The 25604-nt window shown below is 40.3% G+C and overlaps 2 protein-coding genes and 1 long non-coding RNA gene across 7 annotated transcripts in view; 1 reads left to right on the top strand and 2 right to left on the bottom strand.

Annotated features, from left to right (window-relative positions):
* pde4dip (phosphodiesterase 4D interacting protein) overlaps positions 1-22742 on the top strand; it is a 46320-nt gene extending 23578 nt beyond the window's left edge. The window contains exons 21-36 of one of the 5 annotated variants that reach the window (XM_088077399.1): positions 10028-10287; positions 10464-10613; positions 10725-10925; positions 12536-12817; positions 13310-13441; positions 13709-13828; positions 14050-14206; positions 14330-14454; positions 14579-14713; positions 15341-15436; positions 15651-15838; positions 16492-16623; positions 17860-17998; positions 18693-18739; positions 18900-19023; positions 19546-22742. In XM_088077399.1, the coding sequence (XP_087933525.1) occupies positions 10028-10287; positions 10464-10613; positions 10725-10925; positions 12536-12817; positions 13310-13441; positions 13709-13828; positions 14050-14206; positions 14330-14454; positions 14579-14713; positions 15341-15436; positions 15651-15838; positions 16492-16623; positions 17860-17998; positions 18693-18739; positions 18900-19023; positions 19546-19697 (2440 nt within the window). In that variant the 3' untranslated portion in view covers positions 19698-22742. The remainder of the gene's footprint in view (positions 1-10027; positions 10288-10463; positions 10614-10724; positions 10926-12535; positions 12818-13309; positions 13442-13708; positions 13829-14049; positions 14207-14329; positions 14455-14578; positions 14714-15340; positions 15437-15650; positions 15839-16491; positions 16624-17859; positions 17999-18692; positions 18740-18899; positions 19024-19545) is intronic. The other 4 variants (XM_088077400.1, XM_088077401.1, XM_088077402.1 and 1 more) reach the window with 4 other exon arrangements.
* LOC148189501 (uncharacterized) lies at positions 16798-20339 on the bottom strand. Its single transcript, XR_015776571.1, has 2 exons — positions 20215-20339; positions 16798-17435 (listed from the first exon to the last, which is right to left on the bottom strand). It is a non-coding gene; the product is annotated as an uncharacterized LOC148189501 (long non-coding RNA).
* LOC121962917 (antiviral innate immune response effector IFIT1-like) lies at positions 22415-25322 on the bottom strand. The gene is made up of 2 exons (XM_042513244.2): positions 25066-25322; positions 22415-24400 (listed from the first exon to the last, which is right to left on the bottom strand). The coding sequence occupies exons 1-2, from the start codon at positions 25071-25073 to the stop codon at positions 23092-23094; spliced, it is 1317 nt and encodes a 438-aa protein (XP_042369178.2). The 5' UTR covers positions 25074-25322; the 3' UTR covers positions 22415-23091.
* Positions 25323-25604: the final 282 nt, after the last annotated feature.

Here is a 25604-nt window from a genome sequence, read left to right on the forward strand (position 1 = left end):
ATAATGTACCCACAGAGAATTCCCTCCAACTGAGCATGTGTACAGGACTTTTTAGCCACTTATAGCGCCTAGTTTTTGTGTTTTATTTCCCGTTTGTTTCAGTGTCAGTGTTCTCAGCAGCAGCAGGCAGCTGTTTTTTCAAACAGGCAGCTGATAAACTCACTTCACTTGACCTGCCCAGCAGCAAACAGCTGACAGATACATGAGAGACTAGCTGAGGAACACTGAATACGTAGTATCTAAAGAGACACACCTACTGTATTTGCACGGAGCATGCAGAAGAGAAGCAGTCTTTATAGGTCAAAAACTCCAGCATCATTTTCACAATTAAGTTCAGCTACCTTAACCATTAATGCCCGCTTTCATGCGCACACACAAAATGTGCTTTTTTTTTTAATCAAGCTTTAAAAAATATTATACATTAATATGAATTTCTACTTTCATTTAGTTAATTTTTGTTAACCAACATCAGTCCTCATCATGTATATCAAATATAAAATTATTTTCAGGTTTTTTTTAACCCTTTAAATATCATGTTTTTGCCATGATACCGTTATGTTTTTAGATGGAATTTGTTTGTTTTTTTTGGGGGGGGGGTTCTAAGATTATGTTTTGGGGGATTTTCCCTTTATTTAATAGGACAGTTGTAGAATGACAGGAAGTATGGGAGAGAGAGACAGGGAATGACGCGCAGCAAAATGCCACAGGCTGGATTTGAACCCGGGCCGTTGCAAAGGCATCAATATATGGGGTGCACACTCTAGCAGGTGAGCTAGAGGCTGCCCTAGTTTGTTTGTTTTTTTAAATGAATTATTTTCAGTATACTACATGTACATTTTTTTTTACTGTCACAGCCTGGGATATGTCAGTAATTGGCAGTAATTTTATTGTGACAGTGCACCTAGTGGAAATAGCATGTATTTTCGCCATATGCCAAATATAATAAAAATGTTATAGTAAATACATAAATAGTAAATAGTAAAAACTACAAATTCCAAGGCAGAAGCCCAGAATGGCACCCAGAAATAATATAATGCATGTTTTTATGCTTTGATGGCTGTGATCAAAAATTGCAGTTTGAATGAGTTTCAATGGCACATTTTTTTGCACTTAACAGTATAAATATAACAGTTTTGTTTCCACAGTGTATTTGAGACTTATTGTAGGAGCTGAGCTGGATATTCTAAGATTAAACAAAAATACAAAATCTTGCCACAATGTCTGCCATATGCATGAACACAGCCAAAATAAATAGAAATGAAGAATGCAAAAAATGTCCCAAACAGTCCCTAAGGGTTAAGTAAAAGACATGTTTCAGTGTGCGTCCTTTACTAGGACCATCAGACAACATTTTGCAAAAAACCTTTAAATATTTTTGAAAAAGGAAAAAAGGGCAAAAATTAGGTTAGCTGTGTTGGATGTTAGTGACACCATATTTGGTCCACAAACAGTGGAGCAGGGGCCTCCTCTTGCTGGTCAGAAGACGTCTTTTTTTAATCAAATGTGCCTCTCGAGATGGTGTAACATAAACTGACATTGACATTAATGTTTGAGGACTTACTGAGGAAGAACAATTACACTAAGTAATCCACAAAGCTTGGCATGAACAGTTTTTATTGGGACCATTTCTTCAGTAAATCTTGTTCAGTATAAACAAATTTTATTACACTCTATTGAGCCTTACAGGGTTAAGTTTCCTAACTGATACTGACCCTATTTTAGGAGTATTTTATAAATACGACTCTGTCTCTTTGAGGCGCAAGCTGAAAGAACAGGTTGTGGCCGTCCCTTCTGGATGACTGATGAATGTCCTCCATGTTCAGTCACTTGTATCACGACACCTAATTCTGTTTCATAATGCGGCTCTTTGATTTTCATACCTGAGTGAGATGAAAAGAGTCAAATATCTGCTTGAAAAGTGGAAAAAAAAATCTGAATTTACAAGTTATAAACTTAAATCTGTAAAAATTTAAAGAAAATAGTTGACAAATTAGGAGAAATTACACAATTAAAAAAGATTACATGATTTTTCAATTCAGATAAGCGAAAACATGGGGAAAAAAACTGGTGTGGTCCTTTAATCCTTTAAACCTGAACAAATTGGTTTGATTTCTTTAAAAAAAAAATGTATATGTGTAGACATGTATGTATACAATATATGTTTACATTTTTCTGTAACATAATTTTAAATATATACAGTTAGAATAATTTTAAATATAGTTTTGTGTTGTTATTTTTAAAAAAAGTAATTTTCTAATACCCCTCCCACCCCTCCCTTTTTTTCAGGTCATTTTCTTGTCATTTTTAACTAATCTCTTGAAATTTGTGGGATATTTCTTGCCAGTTGGAATATTTCCTTTTTCCCATGTTTTTTTCAAAGAAATCAAATCAATTTGCTCTGGTTTAACCAGGTCATGATTTCTGTAAAGAGAAATTGCTGTTGAGTTTTTTAAAATGTTTTTATTTGGGGCTTCGAGCTCCACAAGCCGAGTGACATCTAGTTCCATTATATTGGAGAGAAGGCAGACATCTCTACTGCTGATATCTCCAACACTCGACAACTTACACCAAAACTAACTAGATTAATAAATAGCACTACAGGTAAGAGGGAACACGTCATTTTTAATTTTAAGTTAAACCAGTATTACAAAAGAGTTCAAACTCTGGAAAACAAACAATGCTCTGTGAATAATTAGCGTTGCCCCTCAGAGAAAATGAGACATAGAAACAGAGAGAGCGAGAGGCCTGCAGTAATCTAACATGTTTCAGCACAGATGGCCGACCAGATGTGAAGGAGAATTATCGAGTGTGTTTTCTGCGACAGCCATCTCATTTGGGCTGCCCATCTGACACTGTGCTTGTATACAATGTGGAGCCTGTGCTTTAAGCTGTGCATTAACTTAATTCACAATATGTACAGAGTCAAGTGGGATAATGTATGACAAAGGGTTAGATAGAAAACCTCAACCCTGACTCATAAAAATGACATTGTTATACCACAACAGCAAATTTGCTTCAAAAGAAACATGATGCCACCCAGATTCTGTTTTTATTAACGTAATAAGAAAACATATGTAAAGAATTATCCCCAAATGTGCGTCATACCAACTAAAGCAAGATTAAATATTTGATGTGTAGGCACTCAAAGCACTTGGTTAAGGTTATAAAGAGATGGTAGTCTGGATAACTATTAACTCTTTGAAACCTAAGGAAATTGGCCTGATTTCTTTCAAGATCATAAGAAAAAGGGATTGAGCAACTTTATAAGAAATGCCCCCCAAAGCACTTCAAAATAAAAAAAACATTTTTTTCAGGTGTCAAAGGTCTTAAATGCTTGTGAAAATTGTCTGAATGCAGTATGACCAAAACTGAAGCTGATCCAGATTTCAGGGGGTTAAAAAGGTCCACACTGGCTTGAAGCACGAGACCACATGTGTTAACTCTTCAATACTGACTAAATTCAGGATATTTTTCCAAGTGTTAAGCAGTGTTTTAGGATGTAAGACCCAGCTTTGAACCTCAGTGTTAATGTCTGCACTTCAATATACCTGCATCATCCATCCTGAGACCCTCCTTAATTAAACAACTTTGCCACAGAACATAATCTAATTACACTGTTTCAATACTTTTTTGGCAAATCCATTCAGATTTATAATGACTGTAATTTAAGGAGACAAAGCTGGAGAGCAATGAATGAGGTGGTGGTGAAGATTGCCACAACACGGAGCAGAGCATCATACCATGTTTTTCTGTATCATCATCTGAGAGCACAATGTTACACTTATGCTATTAACATAAAGTGTGTTTATAGTTAACCCACGGTTAAGTTGGTTTCACAACTGAGTAAACCCTTCAGCGTCACTAACGCACCGCTGAGTCAGCCATTAAAAACTCACTGCTCGCATTTAAGCATACATAGCTCAAACCTGCAGGAATGCATTTGAATTTCTAGTGAAGATCCCCAAATTTTCCAAATATACCACATCGACCTGGCTGAATTTGGGGGAAATGGTATTCAATCAAGCTGATACACAATACATCATATATGTAATGACATCAAGTAGTATTGAATAACATTGAAATATTTTTAACAACTTTAAAGCTACTTAATGGGAAATTAAACTGTAAGAAATTGCTGTAAAACTATGGCCAAATTCTAACAGTAATGGTCAATTTTTCCAAATACAGTAAAACACCATAAATCTTGATGGCTTAGAGCCAAAACAAAATTTAACATAAACAGTAGGCTGCTGTGTGATGTCACTGCATTATGCAGTATTTTTTATTTTTCCAAAAGTAGGCCTAATGCAGGGACAGAAACCACATTCAGGTTAGTTAGTACACTATAACACCGTAACTCTCTTGTAATGAATTTAGCAGTACTATAATAGTGATATGCTGTTGAAGTCAACACTGTAGTAACACTGATAAATAGTGTGCCTTTTCAACTGCAGAAAAAAAACACCTGTGGATTTTTAATGTAATGGGATGGGAAGATAACAGTTAGCATTAACACCAATGTCAAATGACTCAGAAGTAGTCACAGGTATTCAAGGGCCCTGGCTCCAATTGGCTTTGTTAGAAATGCAACATCCAGAAAACACATTAATTTTAGCCCCTTTACTGGCAAGATGCAATGACTCACTACCATGAAATACCATCCGTCTCTGCCCAAGCACTGCCCACACCTCGTTCCAAATTTAGCTTGCACCAAATAAGTAAGAGATATAAAAAAGAAGGGACCATAACATTTTCAGTGGTCTCCATGCTGCTTTATACTGTTTACTAACCTGTTTTCTGGCCTGTTTATGATGTCAAACATGACACACCAGAAATACACACACTCACACACACAAAAGGTATACTTGTCTGCTGCAGAGCGTTGTACACTGCTCTGGCCTGCTTGCATTGGGAAAGCAGTCTATCACTTTTGTTAGCTTGTTTTTCTGTGTTTAAAACAACATTCACACGCAAAATTTTTATAACAGTTTTATGCAGGCAACTTCCGGTGCCTGTAGTTTACTGTCATTTTTTATAGGAATATGTATCACAGTAGGCTTAACTGTCATGTCAATGTCAAACAAATACTTTACTGTGGCTCTTATTAAATATACATGCTGTGTATACATGTAGGTATATTTGTGAGTGTGACTGTGCTGATGGCGTAACGCTGCCAAGGCTTTTGCTGCTTGCGTTGGGCTCAGGGCATGTTGACATAGCTTCTAATCAGGTTAAGTTATTAAGACCTCCATGGGGAAGGGAAATAGGTCACAAGCAGCTAAACGCGGAGAGAGAGAGAGGGAGAGAGAGAGGGAGAAAGAGGGAGGGTGAGAGAGAGAAAAAACGTGAGTGGAAGCGGCAGAGGGACAGAGCTCAACAGAGAGCATCAGTTTGCTTCAGCGTATCCGGAGCAGCACATGGTGCTAAACATCCAGCACTGCTCTGATCTCTCTTATATAAGATCTACTCATCATAAACCTGGATTGTTTTTCAAATCTGGACCAAGACTAATGCAGTCTTGACTTGAATTTATCTACAACTCCTACTACTTAATCTGTTTGTGGATTTTCTGCAAGCTAAAGCTGGATGCCAAGTTTTTTTCTTGGTTAAAATCTTCTCTTTCCAACATGGGACACATTTTTCAACTTTAACATATCCTGAAAAGAAGAAGCCACACTAAGTTATGAATTCACTCTTGCAGCAGAGAGGAAGCTTGCGTGTTTTTGCAGGTGGACAGATGTACAAACAGGCAGAAGAAAGAGGAAGTGCAGCTTTGTGGATGATCATTCATTCAGCGTCTGTTTCTCTTTTTCTCTGATGGGCATTGCAGCGTGAACACATGAGCCCCCAGGATCCGGACATCCGCTCATACGCACATCTCTCTTCTCCCTCTTCGTGTTGCTCTTTCGTCACTACATATTCCCCTCAGGGCTACTGCTGCTGCTGCTGGGATAGGTTGTGTCCAGAGTGGTAATAAGACGCTTTCCTTCGAGGGTCAAGACTTCTTTTGGGAGCAGAAATGGAAATTTAGCAAACAAAAAGGAAAAAAGAGGGAGATCAAAAGTGCAACTGCAGGTTTCCTCAGGCAGTTGAGTCAGTTTTTGTTCAGCACAGAGCTAATTATAAGTGATATCTTTATTTTAGCATTTAAATTCATTTCACGCTTCACCTCATCACATGCTGGTGAGGTCAAATCTCAAAACTGTGCTTTTATTCAAGCCACACTCAGGATACAATCTGTCTGATCTGCTGTCGTTGGATCTCCATCAACATTTGGACGTCATCCTGTTGTTGCACCAAATGCTCAAATCCTTTAAATCTGCTCTGTGGATCAACATTTTTCTCTGACTTCAGTCTGAACCCTATGCATGCTTGCCTTTGCAGTTCTGGCTACCTTAAAACCTGATTTGGGATCTATTTCGGTTACCACTTGTGGTCCTAGCCCCAACGCTCGTAGGATCTGTGTGAAGTTGTGTGTGTGTTTAAAGGGAGTCACCAAAATCTCCCTGGGAAGCCTGAGCTTAAACAGAGGATTTGCTCCGCTTTTCACCTGATCGCCTACACTCTCAGTCATCCCTCCATCCCTCCATCTCTTTATCCCTCGCTCACGCTCTGCCTGTCCACTGTACCTGCTGTCACACACAGTCTGAGGTCAGGACCTCAGCCGCTAAGCTAATGATCCACGCTCGGTTACCTCTGGAGACACAGCTGAGAGGGAAAACTGCGACAGGAAGAATTTTAAGTGACAGAGTGTGAGAGAGACGAGAGAGAGAACAGGGGAGGAATGGTCAGTCAGTAGCCCAGGCAGAAGGCCGTCGGCCAGAGACACAGAGAGGGGCCGAAAGTGGCTGATGGCTCCGTTGTGGAAGGCCATGCTGTCGAAAAGCAGCCCGCTGTACAGAGACTCTCTGTTCTCCTTCTCTCTGTGGGAGTGGAAGGCTCAGGAGAGAGAACTGCTGCTGCTCAAGAAGCTCACAGACAGGGAGAGGAGGGCACTGCTCGCACAGCTCGAAAAGTAAGACTGACCCAAAATTCAAACAATAATAACTATTTTTTGTAGCACTTTCATTGGGCCCAGAAAAAGATGTTTTCCCCATAGACTTGAGGTGCTTTCCCACCGCCATGTGGTAACCATTCTGATAACTGCCTACCTGCAAGAGTGTCCCCCAATCAGCAAAGCATTTTTAAAAGCGGCTGCTGCCATCACAATCTGGGGCTGCAATGACAGCCAGGTGCCTCAGTGAACGTCACTGGCTAATGCAAGCTATTGAGTTATTGTAGCAATACAATGGAAATCACTGAAAATGCCAAAGACTTTTGACGATTTACCAGTCTTGTGAGGTTTGGTTGGAAAACTTATCCCGCTTCCAGTTTTTTTCTGGTTGTCTTTCTCATTTTCTTGCGCAGTAACTAACGACACCAGCATTATCATTTCCTCCATCATGTTTCCTCTCTGCTTTTGCAGTGCCTACTGTTTAATCGGCCAAAGCCAGGCAGCTACCCCTAGACTTTTAACTCAGTAACCTGTGCCAAGATCTGACATGTAAAAATTCACTCAGGTCAGCTGAGTGCTAAACCAGAAGTTAGCTGCTGGAGTCTGTAGTGCACCTGCTCTGTTTTTTTCAGCTTCATGTCCAATTGAGCAGCTTTCATATCAATAATTAGGGCCTCGTCTCCAATGCTGTATCCAGTTCTTTTTATACATCCATTACGTGAAAATACACTACACAACATTTAGCCCATAAGTTATTGTTTGGAGAATGTTGTATTAGCCACACATTAGCTTCAAACTTACCTGATACCAGACAGAATTGTCAACTCGTCACACACCATTTCTTTCCTCAAAGTCAACTAAAACACTCAGTTTAATGGGCAGATTCAAAGGTTTGGACGCAGGCAAACCTCAAACAGCTGATAAAGCGGCTAGTTTGGTTAGAAGTGAACTCTCTGCAAAAAAAAAAAGCAACAATAGCAGTGACGATAAGGTAAAAAAGGACATACAAATCATGTAACAACATGGCCTTTAAGAATAGATAAAAGGGCCACTTCCTACTTGCTTGGCCAAACATCTGACAATATGGTGGATGTTACAATGTTATTGTTGTATTTCTTTGGGCAGAGATTCCATTCTTTACGTTGAGATAACCAGATCTCCTGTTAAAACACATGAGACTGATGCATTTTAACATCTTACTCTGGGAAAGAAAGCAAAATAAGCATGCCATAAAACTTAAATTAATAGTTCAGGCTATTATGTGCTTAGACCACTGACCTCAACAGGCTTATATTTAGGTCAGACGTCTATATGGGACGGGCTTTTAATTCCTTCCACATAAAACTGTTGCTCAGCAAAGATGGAAAATACACTCAAATTGTTTCATTAAACCTCTTTTTTGTGCCTTTCTCGTTTACTCTGCTGGTATTTTATCCTTTTTTTTGGTGCTTTTTGGTGGTTTCAGTAAAATTTACTAAATGATTGAATTGTGGAGAATCTTACCATCCTAACCGTGTGTAGCATGTTCATATTGACAGACGTTTAAACATTTGTATTTGTATGTGTTATTTAAGTAGCTAACTAACATTATCTCCAGTGGGTAACTAACAATCCGGTTCAATACATGCAAAGAACTTTAATAAAAATAAGCTGCATGGCAAGCAGACTAAGCCTCTAATTGAGACAGGCCTTTATTTGTCAAAATGTGTTGCCAGACTGGGCATTTATTTTGGACTAGGCTCATATTTGAAGTTTTTACGGTATTTCCTAAAATGTTAAACTATTAATTTAAGGCTAAAGTGAAGATGAGATGAATACTGATCTTCTCATTTCTCTCTGAGAGAAAACAGTGTATTTTTTAAATTATACTTTAATACATTTAAGTGCCACCAAATGTGCCATCAACATTTTGTTGTACTTGTAAATGTGATGTGAACACAGTGTTTGTGTGTGTGTCAGCCTGTCATTGATTTAGATGACTGACCTTCACCTCAGCATCTGTGTACCAACACGTCACTGTTAATTAACTCAGCTGTAGGGGACACACTGCATACGCATCATGTTTGAGTGTGTTGTCTGGTTGTCCCTCCACCTTCCTCTGAACGTCTGTGCTCGTAGTTACACATCACATCAGTGAGTCTGCAGTTTTACCCTGTGTAATACGATGCACCCCGTGTGATATGATGCAGTGTCACGTATGTGTAAGTCACTAAGAGGCTTCCCTAAAGCAACGCAGTGCAGCCAGCAAAGCCTCTGTGGGAACGTCCAGATCAGCAGGCAGGTGGCTCACTCACTTGGTACATCATTACTCATTAATGCTCTTTATCCTTGATGTCACAGGATGGCTAATGCAGCTGTTCTCATGTTCTCTCAGAGCAGCAAAGGGTCATCAAATACTGTTTTATAGATTTTCAATAGGCAGGTTTCCATTACAGATTTGAGCAAAACGTAAGCGATATTTTCAAAATGTTGATAAAACACAATTGCGAGATGACTGCTGTCCATTGAGTGATGCTATGCAACTTCTCTCACGATGTTATGCAACTTCCCCTCATTCAATAACATTCCAAGAAGCATAACCCTAACCAAATGTAGCGAAGACCGACTGTTGCCTCACATCGCCTTGTGTCTTGGCCAAAAAGCTGCACCTGAACACACTGCAGAGACCACCACTGCCTGCCACCTAGCATGCACACTCTGCGCCTGCATGAGAGGTAATAACTCTCCATAGCAGCAGAATTCTCTATATTCTTCATTCAAAAAGGGAAATTGGAGCACTGACAGAATGGATTTAAGATGCTAGTTAGTCAGTCAATACATTAACAACACAAACTGATGTTGAAAGAACAAATTATGTTACCATGCACGATAGCCTACCAACAGCTGACCAACCACCAGCTTGGTGTGTCAGGGCCCTTACCAAAGATAAACTGGTTTTACCGACTTTGATGTAGCCTCTGGATTCACTTGTATTTTGGAATGGAGTGATTGATATCTAACACATCGATAATGTATTTGTGTGTTTGTGTGCAGGCTCAGTAAAGAACTGCAGCAGAAGGACAAGGTCATTGAGTCTCTCCGCGCCAAACTAAACCAGCACCACCACCATCATCGCTCTGACACGCCCTGCAGCAGCCATGCCCTCTCCGACACCACCGACCAATCGGATCGTATCTCCTACGTGTCTGACGAGCATGGATCCACGCACGATGATCTGGATCTTTGCTCTGAAATGGATGCTGCCAGCGAGCTCGGTCAGAAGGAAGCGCGCTCCTTAACCAGAGTCAGCACAGGTGAGTGGTGACGGTCAACATCCAGCTTCACATGGATTTATGCAATGCTGCATAAAACATGCTACCTGAGTGGTATGTAAACAAGTGGAGACAGACATGTACATGTGTTTTGCTGTTTTGGTGTCTGTTCCATCCATGATGTCCTCTGGTGACAGCAGGAGTCTTTTCATTTCCAGATTGCCACTCTCACAGTGGCACCCTGTCCCATCATTCGTCTGTCCCTCCCTCCATCGCCTCATCCCACAGAGCCCAGTCCTGCCTCAGCTGTCCCAGCATGCATTGCCCCAGCTCACCACACAAACCCGCAGACATGCAGAGTCAGACAGGTTAGTTTTCTGCTGCATCATTTCACCTCTGAGCTGCTGCTTTGTGCTGTCCTCTTTCTTTGTTTTATCCCTCTTTCATTCTTTGGATTCTTCTTCTTCTTCTCCTCCCAGCTCCGGCCTCATTCTTCACCTCTGCCCCCTTCCACCCTCCCCCTTCCTCCTCCACCTTCACCCAGAGGGCACCTTTGCCCTTCCATGCCCACCCTGTAACCCCACGCACCCGTTACCAAGGCAACGGGGGAGTGGGTTTCTCCCTGGCTGAGGTGCATCAGGAGCTGCAGATGTTACAGAGGCAGCTGGGAGACACTGAGAGTGCGTCGGTCGGGCTGTATATGTATGAGTTTGGGTGTGAGGGTGTGTTTAAAAAAACTAATTGTGTGTTTGAAGAGCTCAGTAACACTGTGCAGCAGAACAGACTGAATATCAGCAGCATCAAATCAAGCTGTCAGTAGCCCTTTTTACACAGAGATCCCGCTATAGGGTCGCTACTCAGTCCCTTCTTTGCACTGCCTTTGCATTTTTACACAGAACCAAACAACGACCGCATCACACTGCTTCAGTGCGTGATTTAGACAGCATGCCGGCATCGCAGAGTCAAGAGAGGCCTGACATTCAACACCACAGTGTCTGCCTCTGGTGTGACATATGACATACGCGTCAGAAGCATTTTATAAACAATAACAATGGCATAACATGGCAAAAAACAATCATTTATTGTCCCTCTTAAATGGAGTGCTGATCTCATGCTGTGCTCGGAGGGTAAGGATTTCCTGAATGTTATTGTTCTCCCAATATGTGGACATTTACAGCCTCTTCTTGTCTGAGTTATATTCTAGATCAGTGGGTCTTAACTAGGGATCCAGGGACTCAAGGGCTCCTTGAAGGAGTTCTAGGGGTTTCCCAGAAAAATGGGGAAAGTAAAGTTGAGGTTGAGAACAACTATCTGGGAAGCTTTAACAGATTTTATTTGATTGTACCACCCCCCCCAAAAAAAAAATGTTATTTAGTGTCATTAACTGTTTTCTGACTATTTCTTTAAAAAATATCAGCTCTGGCATTGTTTATGCATCGGTAACATTTAAGCCCTGATATCAGACAAAAACAAACAATACCAAGCCCTACTGTGACTACATCCACTTCTTTGATACAGTCTATGAGCACAAATGACAACTTTCATGCCCTGAAGTTGGTATGGCATCTGTGCTTGTACCCACCATGGTGGGTCATTAAGTTTTAGCTGTCCAGAGATTTTTATGTAAGTCTGCAACAGTGCAGTCTGTGTGTTATACGACCACATGATGGCGCCAAAGTATGAAGTTTTCAAATTCTTCACACAATGGCTGTAATGAACAGCCAGTTTGATCCACTGTGTAAAAGAGGGAACATTTATAACATTTCACCTGAAACTACTAGCATTGTTATTTGTATGTGAAATAAGCTGTTTGCACATCAGAAAATGATAAACTATGCAGCTGGCACTGTAGATCTGCCTTAACATCACTGATGTTAATGCAGCCGAGTTTAGACATGCAGGCTTTCTTTTCTGTCTTTTTTTCTTCCCTTCTTATCTTTGCCTTTATCTTTAACACACTGTACTTTCTCTCTCATGTAATCATTTGATGCTTACTGAACCCAGAGCATGCAGCTGGAGATGGATTTGCTGTGATCTTTAAACACTAATGAGAGATAGAGCTGTTAGAAACACCAAACCAGACTGATTTTGTTTGGCTGATTAAGTTGTTCACTGCATCAAAAGAAATCTCTTTAGCTCTCTTTCACTTTTACTGTCTTTTACTGTCCCCTTTGTCTTTAACACACAGGTGTCTCTCTCAGACTTTGCAGTGCAGTGTTTTTCCCCATTATTCTTGATATTTAGTTGTAATTACTCCCTTACTGACCCGCTGCTTGATATTCTTCCTCAGGGTTTTCCACTCCTCAGTCCAAACCTCTTCAGGCTTTCCCGTTTGCCCACCAGCAGCCTGACCCGTCTGCCTTCCTGCCTCTGTCCTACCATGGATACCAGCCTTCTCCTTTTAGCAGCGCCACCAGCGGTGGTCTGGATGCCAGCTCCGCAATGAAAGCTGGGTCCAGTCTGCTGGAGAGCAGTGCATTGTGGGATTTGAGCTATGGTACCAGACCGGTGAGACTTGGAGCCGACTTGTCCTCAGGATCCTCGGGATACCAGTCAGGCACCAGCAACACAGGTAGAGACACAGTTAAACACAGAGTCTTGTTTTGTAAAGCAGTGCAGACTTTTCAGATGTTCACTGTACTGTTTGCTTAATTACTGGAAGATGGTAATGCAACTTTGACAAGTAAATGTATTTATTGTAATAGATTACAGTGAATTCTTAAATAAAAGCCTCACATCATATAATAGCCATTGTTAGCATAAACAAATATAAAGGCTGATAAAGGATGAGGATGATACTGCTAAAGGCCATAAAGGCCATTCAGTGAGGATGGAATTAGTTGCACAGTCATATCTCACTTTTTAAATTTTGCCATAAATACTGCTTTTAATGAACATTTTATTCCAGTTGTTTCCACAACTGTAAAACATGCCAAAACAATGATGTAGTCCTTCAGAGCTTGTGTTGATTCAGTTCTTTCATCATTGCATTTGTTATTTCAAATGTTACAAAAGAAAATCAGTGGTTTCTACGAGCAGCCCATTGATTGTGTTGTTGTTGTAGGCTCAGACCTGATGAAGGAGCATCTGAGGGAGATCAGGAGTCTCAGACAGAGACTGGAGGACTCCATTCAGACCAACGACCGCCTCCGACAGCAGCTGGAGGAGAGACTGGCCCGCACCGCCACTGAGAAAGGTAACATACAAAAACAAACTAAATAACACAGTGTGTTTGTTTTAGTCTCCTAGTTCTAATATATTCCTTAACAGAAGTTGTTTATTTGTTAGAAATCATAAAAGCTTATGTGAATTTGCAGGAAAATGAAGAAAGTCTAAATTTGATGTAATTATACTCTCATTGTAGTGGTTTTATAAGAAAGCAATTATAAGCAAAACATTTGCTTGTTGTAGCATGCACATGCTAAATGTTACATGTTTAGAGTCTCCTGACTACTCTCTCCAGGTGCTCCTACTAACATCTACATCCAGGGTCTGGACTCTGTCAGCCAGCTCTCCAGTGAGATCAGACTTCTGAAGGAGGAGAACATCAGTCTGCAGAACCAGCTGAAGCAGGCCAGCAGAGGTACAGTCTGATGCTTACTACCAGGACCAGAACCTGCAGAGAGAACACACACATGACATTTTTATCATCATTCAAAGAGTTTATTTTCCAGAGTTGAGGTTTTACTGCTTGTGATCACACAAAAGGTATAAATAGTCTCAGTTTGGTTTAGGGTCAAATAACCCGCTCAGCTCTTCACTGTCTTATAATATAAAAGTGTAATGTCCTGTGTCCTACTTCAGAGAGCAGCAAGGAGGCGGAGCAGTTGAAGAAGGCAGAGCTAGAGGCAGAGAGGTGGGCGGAGAAAAGCAGGAAGCTGCAAGATGAGGCTGATGCTCGCAGCAAAGAGATAGCACAACTGAAACTGGATAGACAGAAGAACCAGGAGACCATCAACAGGTGTGTGTGTGTGTGTGTGTGTGTGTGTGTGTGTGTTTGTGAGAGAGATTGTGAGTGTGAGTCTGCAAGGACATGATGTTTTGTCAGGGTTAAAGAGCAGATTTTCTGTGTGTGTTTTCACAGACTCCAACATGAGTTGAGCGTCCTTCAGCAGCAGCTCTGTGAGAGCCGCAGTCTGGTCCACTCTCTGCAGTGTGAGCTGCAGGTGTACCACAGAGTTTGTGGAGTCAACACAAATTCACACAAGGGTAAGATGATGCTATATAAACTTTTCGGAAACATTAAGCCAATAAGTTGTTTTGATTTTTTCAGAAATATTTATTTTCTAAAGATTTTTGTATAACTTATCTGCATCTATGTGTTTCCAAGCAGGTCAGGCCAGTGACAATGCCAAACTTGGACTTAGCACTGCGACCTTTGACCCCAGAGAGCTGCACATTCAGCTGGAGCAGCAGCTGAGCGGACAGGCGGACACACAGCCTCGAACCAGGAGACAGCTCTTCAATGGTCAGTATGTCTGACACACACAACAGCATCTTAGGATAAGATGGAGGGAAGCAGATCACGGTACTTAAATTAGAGCCCTGATCAGGCCCAAAAAATCAGGCCTGACCCGACATGAACATATATGGGGTCATCTGGGGGCTGTGGCACACCGATAATTATCACTGCTTTCTACTGCATGTTACACACATTTCTTCCACTGCTGGGAAGGCAGAAGGACACACGGGCAACCACATCACCTTGCAGCTCCCCCCATTTCTCGCTATCGTTCATTTTCCGTCCCCATCGTGTGTGTGCTCTATCTCTTTAGCTTCATTGTTCCATCTTCCCCCCTTCTGTCTTTGTCGTTTAATTCAGTCCATTAAAACTCCTGCACAGAAGGACTGCCAGTTTTATGACAACAAACAATAAAACACCTCTAAATTGGCGAGAACCGGCCTGAATCAGGCCTGGGGGAAGTTCAGCCCCACCCTAGTCCAGTGGGTTGGGTTGGGCCCAATCAGAATCAGAGCTCTCGCTAGAATTAAGAAAAATGACTCTGGATTCACCTGGAGCTCAATTACAGAGACAGCTGTCACTTTAAGAAGCAGGTTTTTGCAGTTCGGTACTGATGGAAATCTTCCTCAACAGAAAATGTCCCCTCACCCCCTGTGAGAGACACTGGACTGGTCAGTCCTTCCTCTCCTCTGCATCCTGTGCAGAAACATGCTGAAGCAGCCGATCAAGGTGAGAACGTCACATTCAGGCTCTCTGATAGACTGTGTCAACTTTTCAATCTCAAACAGTCATCTTTACTTATGAAAGCAACATAATACATTTTCTTTTACCTCCCAGATACTCAACAAGACGTTTTGTGTTTGTTAAATAATCAGATTCTTTTGTTATTCCACTTTTAGTGACTCATAGAGTTCAAGTGTTTCCCTCCTGTCCTTGTTCCCAGCAGCCTCGTCCCTGCAGGGTCAAGCCCCAAACGGCTCATTTGCCAGCCGTCATGGCCGCCATGCAGTGGGCCACATTGATGACTTCAAGGCTCTTCAGCAGCAGATTCTGGAGGGCAGCGCTCTTCTCAACAAGATGGATGCTAGCCTTTATTCCCTGAGCACCCCTCAGGAGTTCAGCCTTCATCAGGTAGGAGACTCAGGAGCCAAAACCACCACAGACAGCACAGACCATGTGATCCTGACATGACTGAGCAGCTAATTGAGTTTTATAAGCTCATATTTTAGATTATATTACAGTAGTCAAAAGTTTGGACAGACTTGTCCATTTGAATGAGAAAGTGTGCCCAGAAGCTGTTTGAGTATTATACATTTTGTGTTGAGACTTCCAAGATGCTGAGGAAATGTGACTGGCTGAAGTCTATGGCCGAAGAAAACAACACTTTTATAAGAAACAACAGTGAAATATAACTTTTAACGGAAAAAAATGAATAAATCAAATAAAATTAAAAACTAAAAAAAAAAAACATATTAAAACTAAGAAAAAATAGTGAAATAATTTGAATACAATTTAAAATAAGAAACAAATAAATAGATTTAAATAAAAAGAATAAAAGCAATTGAAATAAATACATTTAATGAATAAATGAAATATAAATAAATTGCAACTCTTTATTTTAAATTATAGCTACATTTCATTACTTTAAGCTGCTGGCCATACAAACACATTTTTAAAACCTTTTTGGCTTTTATAGAATATATTATTTGCAGATCAACAGGGGAAAATAGCTGTTAGATGAACATTATTTTAACTTTGTATTTATATATTGTGTTATATCTCAGCCTTCAGGCTCAGGTTCTGTCAGGAAGCTGCTGTCTGACAGTGAAACCCTGCGACAGATCCTGGAGGAGGCCGACTCTCTGCTCCGGATGTTCTGGAGAGCAGCTCTGCCAAACTGCGAGGAAACCAAACAGGTCTGAACCAAAGAGCAGATGAAAGATGAAACCATAAAGTGTCAGTCAGTTAGTTAGGTAGTGAAGGAGTTTTTCTCTTGGTTGCTGCAAGTAGAAAAAAACTCTCACCCTCCCAGGGTGAGTACTATGTTCAGTATTCTCAATAAACAGTAAATAAGTGAATGTCCACACAGATTTCGAATTTTAAGTTCAAACCTTTTAGTGAATCTTTTCAAGCAAACAATGGGCAGTTACAGAGCTCTGGATCAGAAATGCCTCTCCCTAGCCGATAACATCAGCGAGTCAGCCTGCATTCTGACAACCTGTTTTTCCCTGATCCAGTATTTTATACTATTACAATGAGAAAATGTGAATGAAGGTAGAGTCATCCTCTGGTTGTTTCCCCTCATTATCTGGCTCCCCTTTCAGCATGGCATCGTCTTTGGATTGGTCAACTGCAAGGACAATCCCTTATTAGGAATTGTTTCTCTCTTCTAGTTGTCCTGTTGAACAAAATTATAGACACCACACATCCATTCCCTTCTGACCCCCATCCACTCTGCACATCTCTTCCTCTTATCTCCATATTTCAAGCTCTCTTCACGTCATGCTCCCACTCTCACAACTGACCCCCACGGTTAAACTACCATCCAGGACACTGATTTATGCAGCAATATATCTTGTCTTTTATAAGGAGTGAACATGAACATTGAATCATATACTTACATACTCCAACATTAGTTAGTCAGTCATGTTATAGGAGGTGAACTAGTTTCAGTAGGTAACAGTTGAATCACTGGAGTCTACAGCAGTTAGTGTCAGACCTTCACAACCTGCCAAACGTTAGACACGTAGCAGAACTTATTATGTTTAAAGAAATAGAAGAATTAGTATGAGACAGCTTTGAGATGTTTTAATGTGATGGTTTGTAAAGTCTACAGATGAACTTCATTTAGGAGTTTGTCATTTTCAAATGTCATCAAATGTATGATAATTATAAGGACTCGATCATGTACTAAATAACTTCCTAAAATAGGGAGTCTCAGTGCTTTGTGCACAAAACAATTGTTTATTTGCTTTCTACTTTGATCCCATATGTTTTTGGCTAGCAGTGATTGGTTACGTACATAAAGTCTTTACCAGTAGCCACTCATCTCTTATACATATACCTGGATTTTTTGGATAAACATCGACACTCTGTGTCTGTGTGTGTGTGTGTGTGTGTGTGTGTGTGCGCGTGTGTGCGCATGCACGCAGGATGAGTCTCTGAGGGAGGAGGTCATCTCTCTCCGTCTGAGGCTTGCAGATCAAGAGCAGGCTCTAAAGGACGCCATGGAGAGAGTGAAGAGCTCTGACCGCACCAAAGATAGCATGGAGCACTTTATAGTCAACCAACGTGAGTCGCTTTTCTAGTGGATTATATAAAACCATATATTATATTGTTTTTTATTATTATATAAAAAAAGACTAATGATAATTGTTAGCTAGAATTCTGTCAGCAGTGACGCATTTGTCCTACCTAAAGCTTTCTGTCTTTATTTAAGCGCTTAGTTACAGCAGATATACTATATATAATATAGTGTATAATACTTTGATTCAAGAGTCCGTGAGCAGGAGTTTTTAAATCGATTAATTGTCATAAGTTGGGATGAACCTTTGATATCTTTTTAATAAACATGGGAAAACTTAAGCAACTTAAAAAAACAGAACCCAAAAACTATCAAGAAATAACTAAGAAGTACAGTACAATTACCTTAAAATTAGCACAAAAAGAAATCAACAAAAAACAAAATATAAAAACAAAAAAATGGCCTGAGGAAAAAATGCTTCACAAAATCAGTATATTTTTGTAAATATTTTAAAATATATATACCATAATATAGTTCTCTGGAATTTTTTCCTAGCTTTTAAAGAAATAATCAAATCACAAATTTCTTATAATTTGCAGGAGATTTCTTGTCAAGTTGCTCATTGCCTTTTTGAGTTTAATCATGAAAGGCCTCTGAATGCAGCCTAAGAAAAGTGATGTCGACCCAGATTTCTAGGGCTGAACACATATTGACTCATTGACACTGTGTGCTTGTTTACAGTGTCGAGGACACGGGATGTGTTGAGGAAAGCAAAAACAAACTTACAGGTGAGTTCTGGTTTTCAGCATCGTACTATGAAACCTTTCTGCAGCAAGTGAGAATAAATGCTGCGGTGGATGAGATGATGGTCCACATGTGTCTCTGTAACTCCCTCTCACCTCTCTCCTGCTGTCTCTTCTTCCTCTGACTCCTGCTGAGTCTCCTCAGGAGAACGAGCTCAGGATTTCCTCTCTTCGCCATGCCTCTTTCTCCCCCTCCTCCCCTTTCTCCCCCTCCTCCTCCTTCTCTTTCACTCCCTCCTCCTCCTCCTCACACCCCTGGCCTGGTAAAGGTACAGTCCTCTGGCTTTGCTGTGCTCAGTTCAGTGTCCCAATAACATGATGCAGCTGCCTGCTTTTTGATTAAAATTATGGTGCCCTGGTGAAAGATGCCCTAATGGCGCACAAGAAAACTAATGTTGATCCAGGTTTCAAATTGTTAAGATTACTAATTTGTGTGCATAGCACATTTTAGTTCCCTCAAGTTCATAATATGAACACCTACCCAGCAATTGCAAAATTTGATGAAATTGTGCAGAAAAGTAGTTCATTTGCGCTTTCTCTGTCTTAGTAAGGTGCATTTATTCTTTCTGTTCACGTTCTTTGCTTTTTTGTTTGTGCATCTGTATCAATGTCATGCTGGAACCTTGACGTCCGGATTTCATTAACTGGGTGACAATCGCAGCTTTGTGAACTAAGCAGTGTTAATATGAGAGAATGAAAGTTTTTAAGGGTACTAATCACTAATTTGAGAGTGTCGACACTCAACTGACAAAATGCAAAACCATCTGAATGTGGCCTCCTTCATGTTTCAGGTGAGAACACAGGAGGCTTCTGTGAGCTCGCCTACTCTCCTGGTTGGAGTATCATGAGGTCTTCATCCTCCTCCTCCTCCTCCTCCTCCTCCTCCTCTTCTGTCCTAGGACCTGCTCAGCACCAGCGTCCCCTGCAGTCAGCCTTCCTGTAGTGCACCAACCCCAAGTTCCTCATAGTCATCTCACTGTTTTAACAGAAAATGCTGGAAATGCTGGCTCTCTTACTGGCTGAGAAACATTTCAGTTGAGTTGCATCTGTTTGGGTGTTAATGAATGTTTGTGTTGTTTTGAATATTTCTGCCGGTTCATGATGGTTTATGGATGTGAATGATTGTAATTGATTATTATTGGTATAATGTATGCAGGTTCAGAGGGCTTTTGTTGAGGCCATCAACTGAATTGTTTTTCTCAATTATAAGAGACCAGTGGGAGTTTGGCTGAAGTTGGTTTATGATTAAGAGCTTCTGATTAAGCCTTCATTCCCATTTTCCCCAAATTTGACAAATATGAATACAGATTAAAACTCAAAGACAGTTTAGTCAAGGTACTACATGATGTTTTAAATGACCATGTGGTAGAAGCACACAAGAAAGGGTTAAATTTTGTTTTTCCTGATCCAAATGCAATATCTAGTCTGTGGGCCTATCCCAGTTCCCCCCTCGGCCATACCACTTGTGCTGCTCGTAGGGCAGGGTGTCCTGTTTCTTTTTGGGGAATTGGGGTAGTGGTCAGTAGCAGGTGGCGCTTGAAAAGAGGCTGGATACAGGATGCAGGCCCCAAACAGAGGAAAATTCCTGGAATACTTTGCAAACAGCAGCAGTCTAAATGTAAAAAAAACAAAACATTTTCATCAGTATTAAGTAACCAATGCTATGTCAAATGTTTATCAATTACTTTTAGCTAACTAATGCTATTCAGGTGTTTATCATTTGCTTTCAGCTATTTGTTTCAACTATTTGTTCTTAAGTGTTAGCTAACTAATGCTATTTTAACAGTTTGTGTTAGTTTTAGCTGATTGTTTCAACAGATTATTTATCAGTTTTTGCTAAGTAATGCTATTTCAATTGCTTATTGGTTACTTTTAGCTAACTAATACTATTATAAGTAAATTATAACTATTTTTCACTCTTCATCACTTTCAGCTATCTCTTCCAACCAATTATTCAGCTGTTTATCAATTACTCTTAGCTAACTGTTTGTCTATGTTAGCTAACGACTGCTATTTTAATTGTTTCACTTAATTTTTAGCTAACTGTTTCAACTGTTTATTCATCAGTGTTAGCTAACTAATGCTATTTTAACTGTTTCAGTTACTACTACTAGTTACTTTTAGCTAACTGCTAACTTACATATACGTCATTGCATCATTACTAATGGCATAACGAATGGCATCCCATTTCCTAGGTTAAGGTTAAGGTTAAGCCCAATCCCTCGGCTGTTTTAAAGGACCACCACTCAGTGGAGGGCACTCCAAAACTAGGCGTAAGGCCAAGGGTGAAAATTGGGATTGGGTCTGTGTTTGACAATCATAACAACGACAAAAGAGGAAATGATCTCCCTTAACTCGTAAATCATGAGCTCCCAATCTGAAGCCGACTTCAGCCCCGTACTTAAGCAGGGATTCAAGAAACAAAAATCCACGTGATGCCAGCAGGAAAGGGGCTTTGAAAAAGCCAAAACCAAACTGCAAAGTGCTTCCTCTCAGCCTCTGTTGAGGCTCATGTTTGTAGTCAGCGTGTAGAATAGATGCATGTGGTTTAAGCAGCTCGTGGAAACAAAGCCATACTCTCTGGTGGTACAGTAGATATTTCTTTGTTTTGTCCTAATTGTGCAAAAATTGTCATAAAAATGGCCAACTACTGAAAACATGGAAAATACTATCGAGCTACCATTAGGAAGATTGTTCCAGTAGCTGGTAGATGATGTTCTCTTGCATTTACTCACAGAAAGAACACCAATTTAAGAATTTTTGCTCATCATCCACAAACTCCAAAGTATTACTGTTAAATATGGAGTCAGTTCTCTTAAAATGTTAATATTAAAATATGGGTCCAACCCAATTTTTTCCTGCTGAAACACTCACTTGCAGTGTTAGAGGGCCTTCTGATGAAGCTGATGTGATGTGCACCAGTGTTCATAAAAACAAGCATATGTTACAAACTGCACTCATGGAGCTGCTCAGCAGTTTGTGTGATGCCTTCAGTAATTTTTCCGATAAAAGAAATAAATTTTATAGTGCATGGTCCAAGAAAGATTTCATTTTTGTAAACAGAAAAAATGGACCACTTTTTTTTTCCTTTTTTAAATATATATCTTTTCGGTGTTTTTATTTTTTGCTAAATTTATGAATGTCTTTATGTTTAAAATTCCCTTAACATGACAATCGTGTGTGGAGAAACATCTGTATGTAAGGATATCTTCTTCAAAACTTCTGCAGGATTTGTGACGCTCACTGTGCAAGCAATTTTGTTCTGTAATTTGGCGTTTGACACTGGCTACTCCAAATTTTACATCTTGGTTTCAGTTTTTCTTGATTTTTCTGTATAATAGGTTGTTTCTTTTTGTGCATGAACTGTGGCTTTACTGCCCCCTGGATACTTTTACTGAAATATGCAATTTTTGGGTTACTGTGCAATAATAGCATTTGTGGTTGCTTTTTGTTGATGTTTTCGTCCTGGATATTGAAGTGCCATGTCATTTCTTTTGGTTCTGAAGCAGAATTGATTTAAACAAACTTAATTTTGGTTGAATACATGCAGTTTGGTGACAATCAATTTGAAACAGTTTTACTGACCCAGTCATTTTTGGCTTAACATAAATCAGAGTTTTATATACAATGTAGGGGGAAAAAAGGCAAAGAAACAACATAAAAGAGCACTGTAATGTTATATTTATTAAGCAATAACATCAACCAAAGTGAACAACTTATATGTTGTCAAATCAGGTGTAAAACAATCAAGATTTTTTTTTGTCAATCCCAACAGGTCAAAGATCAAACTTACTGTAGTGTCTTTCTTAGTGCGTGTGCGGTTTTAGGAACCACGTCTCATGTATGTACATATTTAAGGGAGTGTGGACATCAGTGCAAGTTGTTGTTGTTGGACAAAGACCAGCTGTATTTTTATGCATGTTCTCTTTATTAAAAATGTTTTGGGGTAAAAGAAAAGAACCTTTTAATAAAAAAGGGGACAAAACAACATCTGCTGTGTTTGGCTACTTTCTTGGATTCCACAATTTTTTCCCCCTCCACACTATTGATAGCTGTGGCTGTGCACAATATGTTTTTGGATTTTCCGTCCATCCCTTTTCTTGTGATGGCCTTGGACACGTGTCCACTTTGGCTTAAAGATTTCAAATGACCTGAGTATCCACCTTTTAAGATGCCATAATCAATATTTTTAAGATAACAATGGATCAAATTATTGTAAAAACAGCATCGTATTGTGAAAGGAGTCTCTACTGTAATGATGAACCTACAAAGAAGGTTATTAATAATTATTTCTCTGGATTTAGACTCTGTTGGACAGTGCAGTAAATGTTCCCTCTTTATTTCAGGCTTAGCTCATTCAGAAACTCCTCTATCTCCCCACACATTCGATTCCTGTTTCTTTCTCTAATCCTCTCCAGAGTCCATATGCTGTTTCTATGATAGGAAGATTGTTGCGGTATAGCTGCTGCCCTCATGTGATATTCTATTGACTTGTAGCTCTCCTTTCGAATGGAGTGCAAATATTTAGCATACTGGTTGTAAAGTATCTGCTCCCCTTCAACATCCAGATCACTTTCCAGCAGTTCCTTGTATATCTGGTCGGCTTTATCTTGTTGGTTGGAGTGTGCGTATATGTTTGCGAGAGATATTTTTCTCTTGAGTGAAGAAAGAGGGTAAAGAGAGATCACTTCACGATAGAGACTGATCGCTCTGTTGATCACGCTGTGCTCCAGGGGACTGTTCCTGTGTAAGAAGATCTTCTTCTTGTAACAGATTGCAGCACACCTCTTCAGATAACGCTCATCTGGATGTCTTCCCAGAATCTCCTCTGCCAAGTCAATGGCCTCATCACTAGATATGTGGATTCTGTAGAGCCTCAGTAGTGGTTTGAGGCCACTGTAGCTGCTGATGGGCTTTCTTAAAACCCTTCTGGCCAACTCACGAGCATCATTTTCAATTTTTTTCCTTTTTTTAGCACATTGCTCAAGGTACAAAGCAGCAAGGTACATGTTCTCTGGATCATGTTCCTTTGCGATTTTCATTTTCTCCAAGATGTCAGTCCCCAGCTTTTTGTCGCTGTGCCGAAGAGCGTTTTCTAACCCAATAACATGACTGGTGTGCCACTCCACCAAATCCGGTTGCATCCTGATGGCTCTCTGAAAGTAACTTGAAGCCAGCAGCTTTTTGTCTGTGAACTTCATCAGGGTCCAGGCTTTTTCAGCACAGATCTCTGGATGGAGTTCTTCCTGGGATGGAGATGGGTATTCATTCATCAGGGCGTGGACCTTTGACAGGTAAGCTTGACTCTCTGCGCGTTCACCTCTGTAGTAGTGCAGCCAAGCCAGGTTCCCATGGTTCACCACCAACCAGGGACCCTCATCTGAGACCGTGTTCCTGATCTGGCGGAAGGCCTCTGCAGCCCTACTGAAGAAACGCTGGGCATCATTGCTGAGCCCCAGTTGGTAGTGGATGAACCCCTGCAGGTTGTAAATGTGACCCAGCCAGCTGTATCCCTCCTCAGTGCCGATGTCCTCCAGCTTGTCCCTGAGGCGGAGAAGTTTAGACCTGCTTGGATCCAGATCCCAGGTGAAGTGGCACTCCAGGGCCTCCAGTTTGGACTCCAGTGTTGTTGGACTCTGAGCAGCACTGATGGAGAATAAAAATAACAAATGCTAGGAAAGGTTAGGGAATGGAAGAAATAAGAATAAACAAGAGAAAGACAGAAAGAAAGACAAAAGGATAAGTCAATCATGAATCAGTGAGAAGAACGGAAAAAGGAAGGAGCAAAAAAGGGAAGGAGCGGAGCGGATGAAGAAAGAAAGGATTTAGGTAAGAATGAAAATGAAACGAGGACTAAGAGGTAGTCAAGATGAAGAAACAGTAAGGGACAATAACTGGAAGAGAAGGGAGAAAGGAAAGAATGAAGCACAAATGTTTCAGAAAGGGGAAAGGGAAATATGGCAGAAAGGAAGGAGGGGAGCACAGGAGAGGTGAAAATGGAGGTAAGAACTGAAGATAATTAGGTAATAAAGAAGCAACACAAACAAGATGGAAAAAGAAGAAAGAAGGGAGAGGAGGGAACTGAAGAAACGACTGAAAGGGACAGAAGAATGGAAAAAGGAAAAAGAAATCCACGAAGAAACTTAAAACAAAACAAAGGACTAAATGACATGAGGAACATAAAGCAAGGAAAGAAGAGGGAAATACAAAGCATGGTTGGCAAAATCCAACCTGTAACTTTGGGTCCATAATGTTTCACATATTAACAACATTACTGAATGCAGATATGACAGGTAGAAGCAGACACTCACCTCATCATGCGGCTGTTGCAGTTTGTTAAATATGGCTCCCTGGTTTCTGCTCTCTACACTAAGTACCCACTGCTGTGGGTGCAGCACCATAAAACCAGTAATGATCAACTTGAATGGCGTTATAAATGATGTCATGTTGAGTGCTGGATTTGGACTCGTCCTTCCAACTGAACAAGCACATGTCAACACGTGCAGGGAGCTCAGATGATCTTGTCTTTTTTAGTTTTGATGTAGTCATTCAAGTCTTGGCAATGGCGTCCAGAATATATATATATATATATATATATATATATATATATATATATATATATATATATATATATATATATATATATATATATATATATATATATATATATATATATATATATATAATATTCTAATATTCTACTAGAGTCACGTTCTGGTTAGATATCTGTATTCTGACTCAAGTGTGGCACTTCATCCACCCCGATAATCAAATTGAGCAATATGAAAAATAAATGGCGACTGTGGTAATTTATTATCATCCAGTTGAGGGCACTACTGAGCCTTACAGA

This window comes from Plectropomus leopardus, chromosome 5 (genome assembly GCF_026936395.1).
Source record: "Plectropomus leopardus strain MGB_pleo_1.0 chromosome 5, ASM2693639v1, whole genome shotgun sequence".
In the NCBI taxonomy this organism is placed as follows: Eukaryota; Metazoa; Chordata; class Actinopteri; order Perciformes; family Serranidae; genus Plectropomus; species Plectropomus leopardus.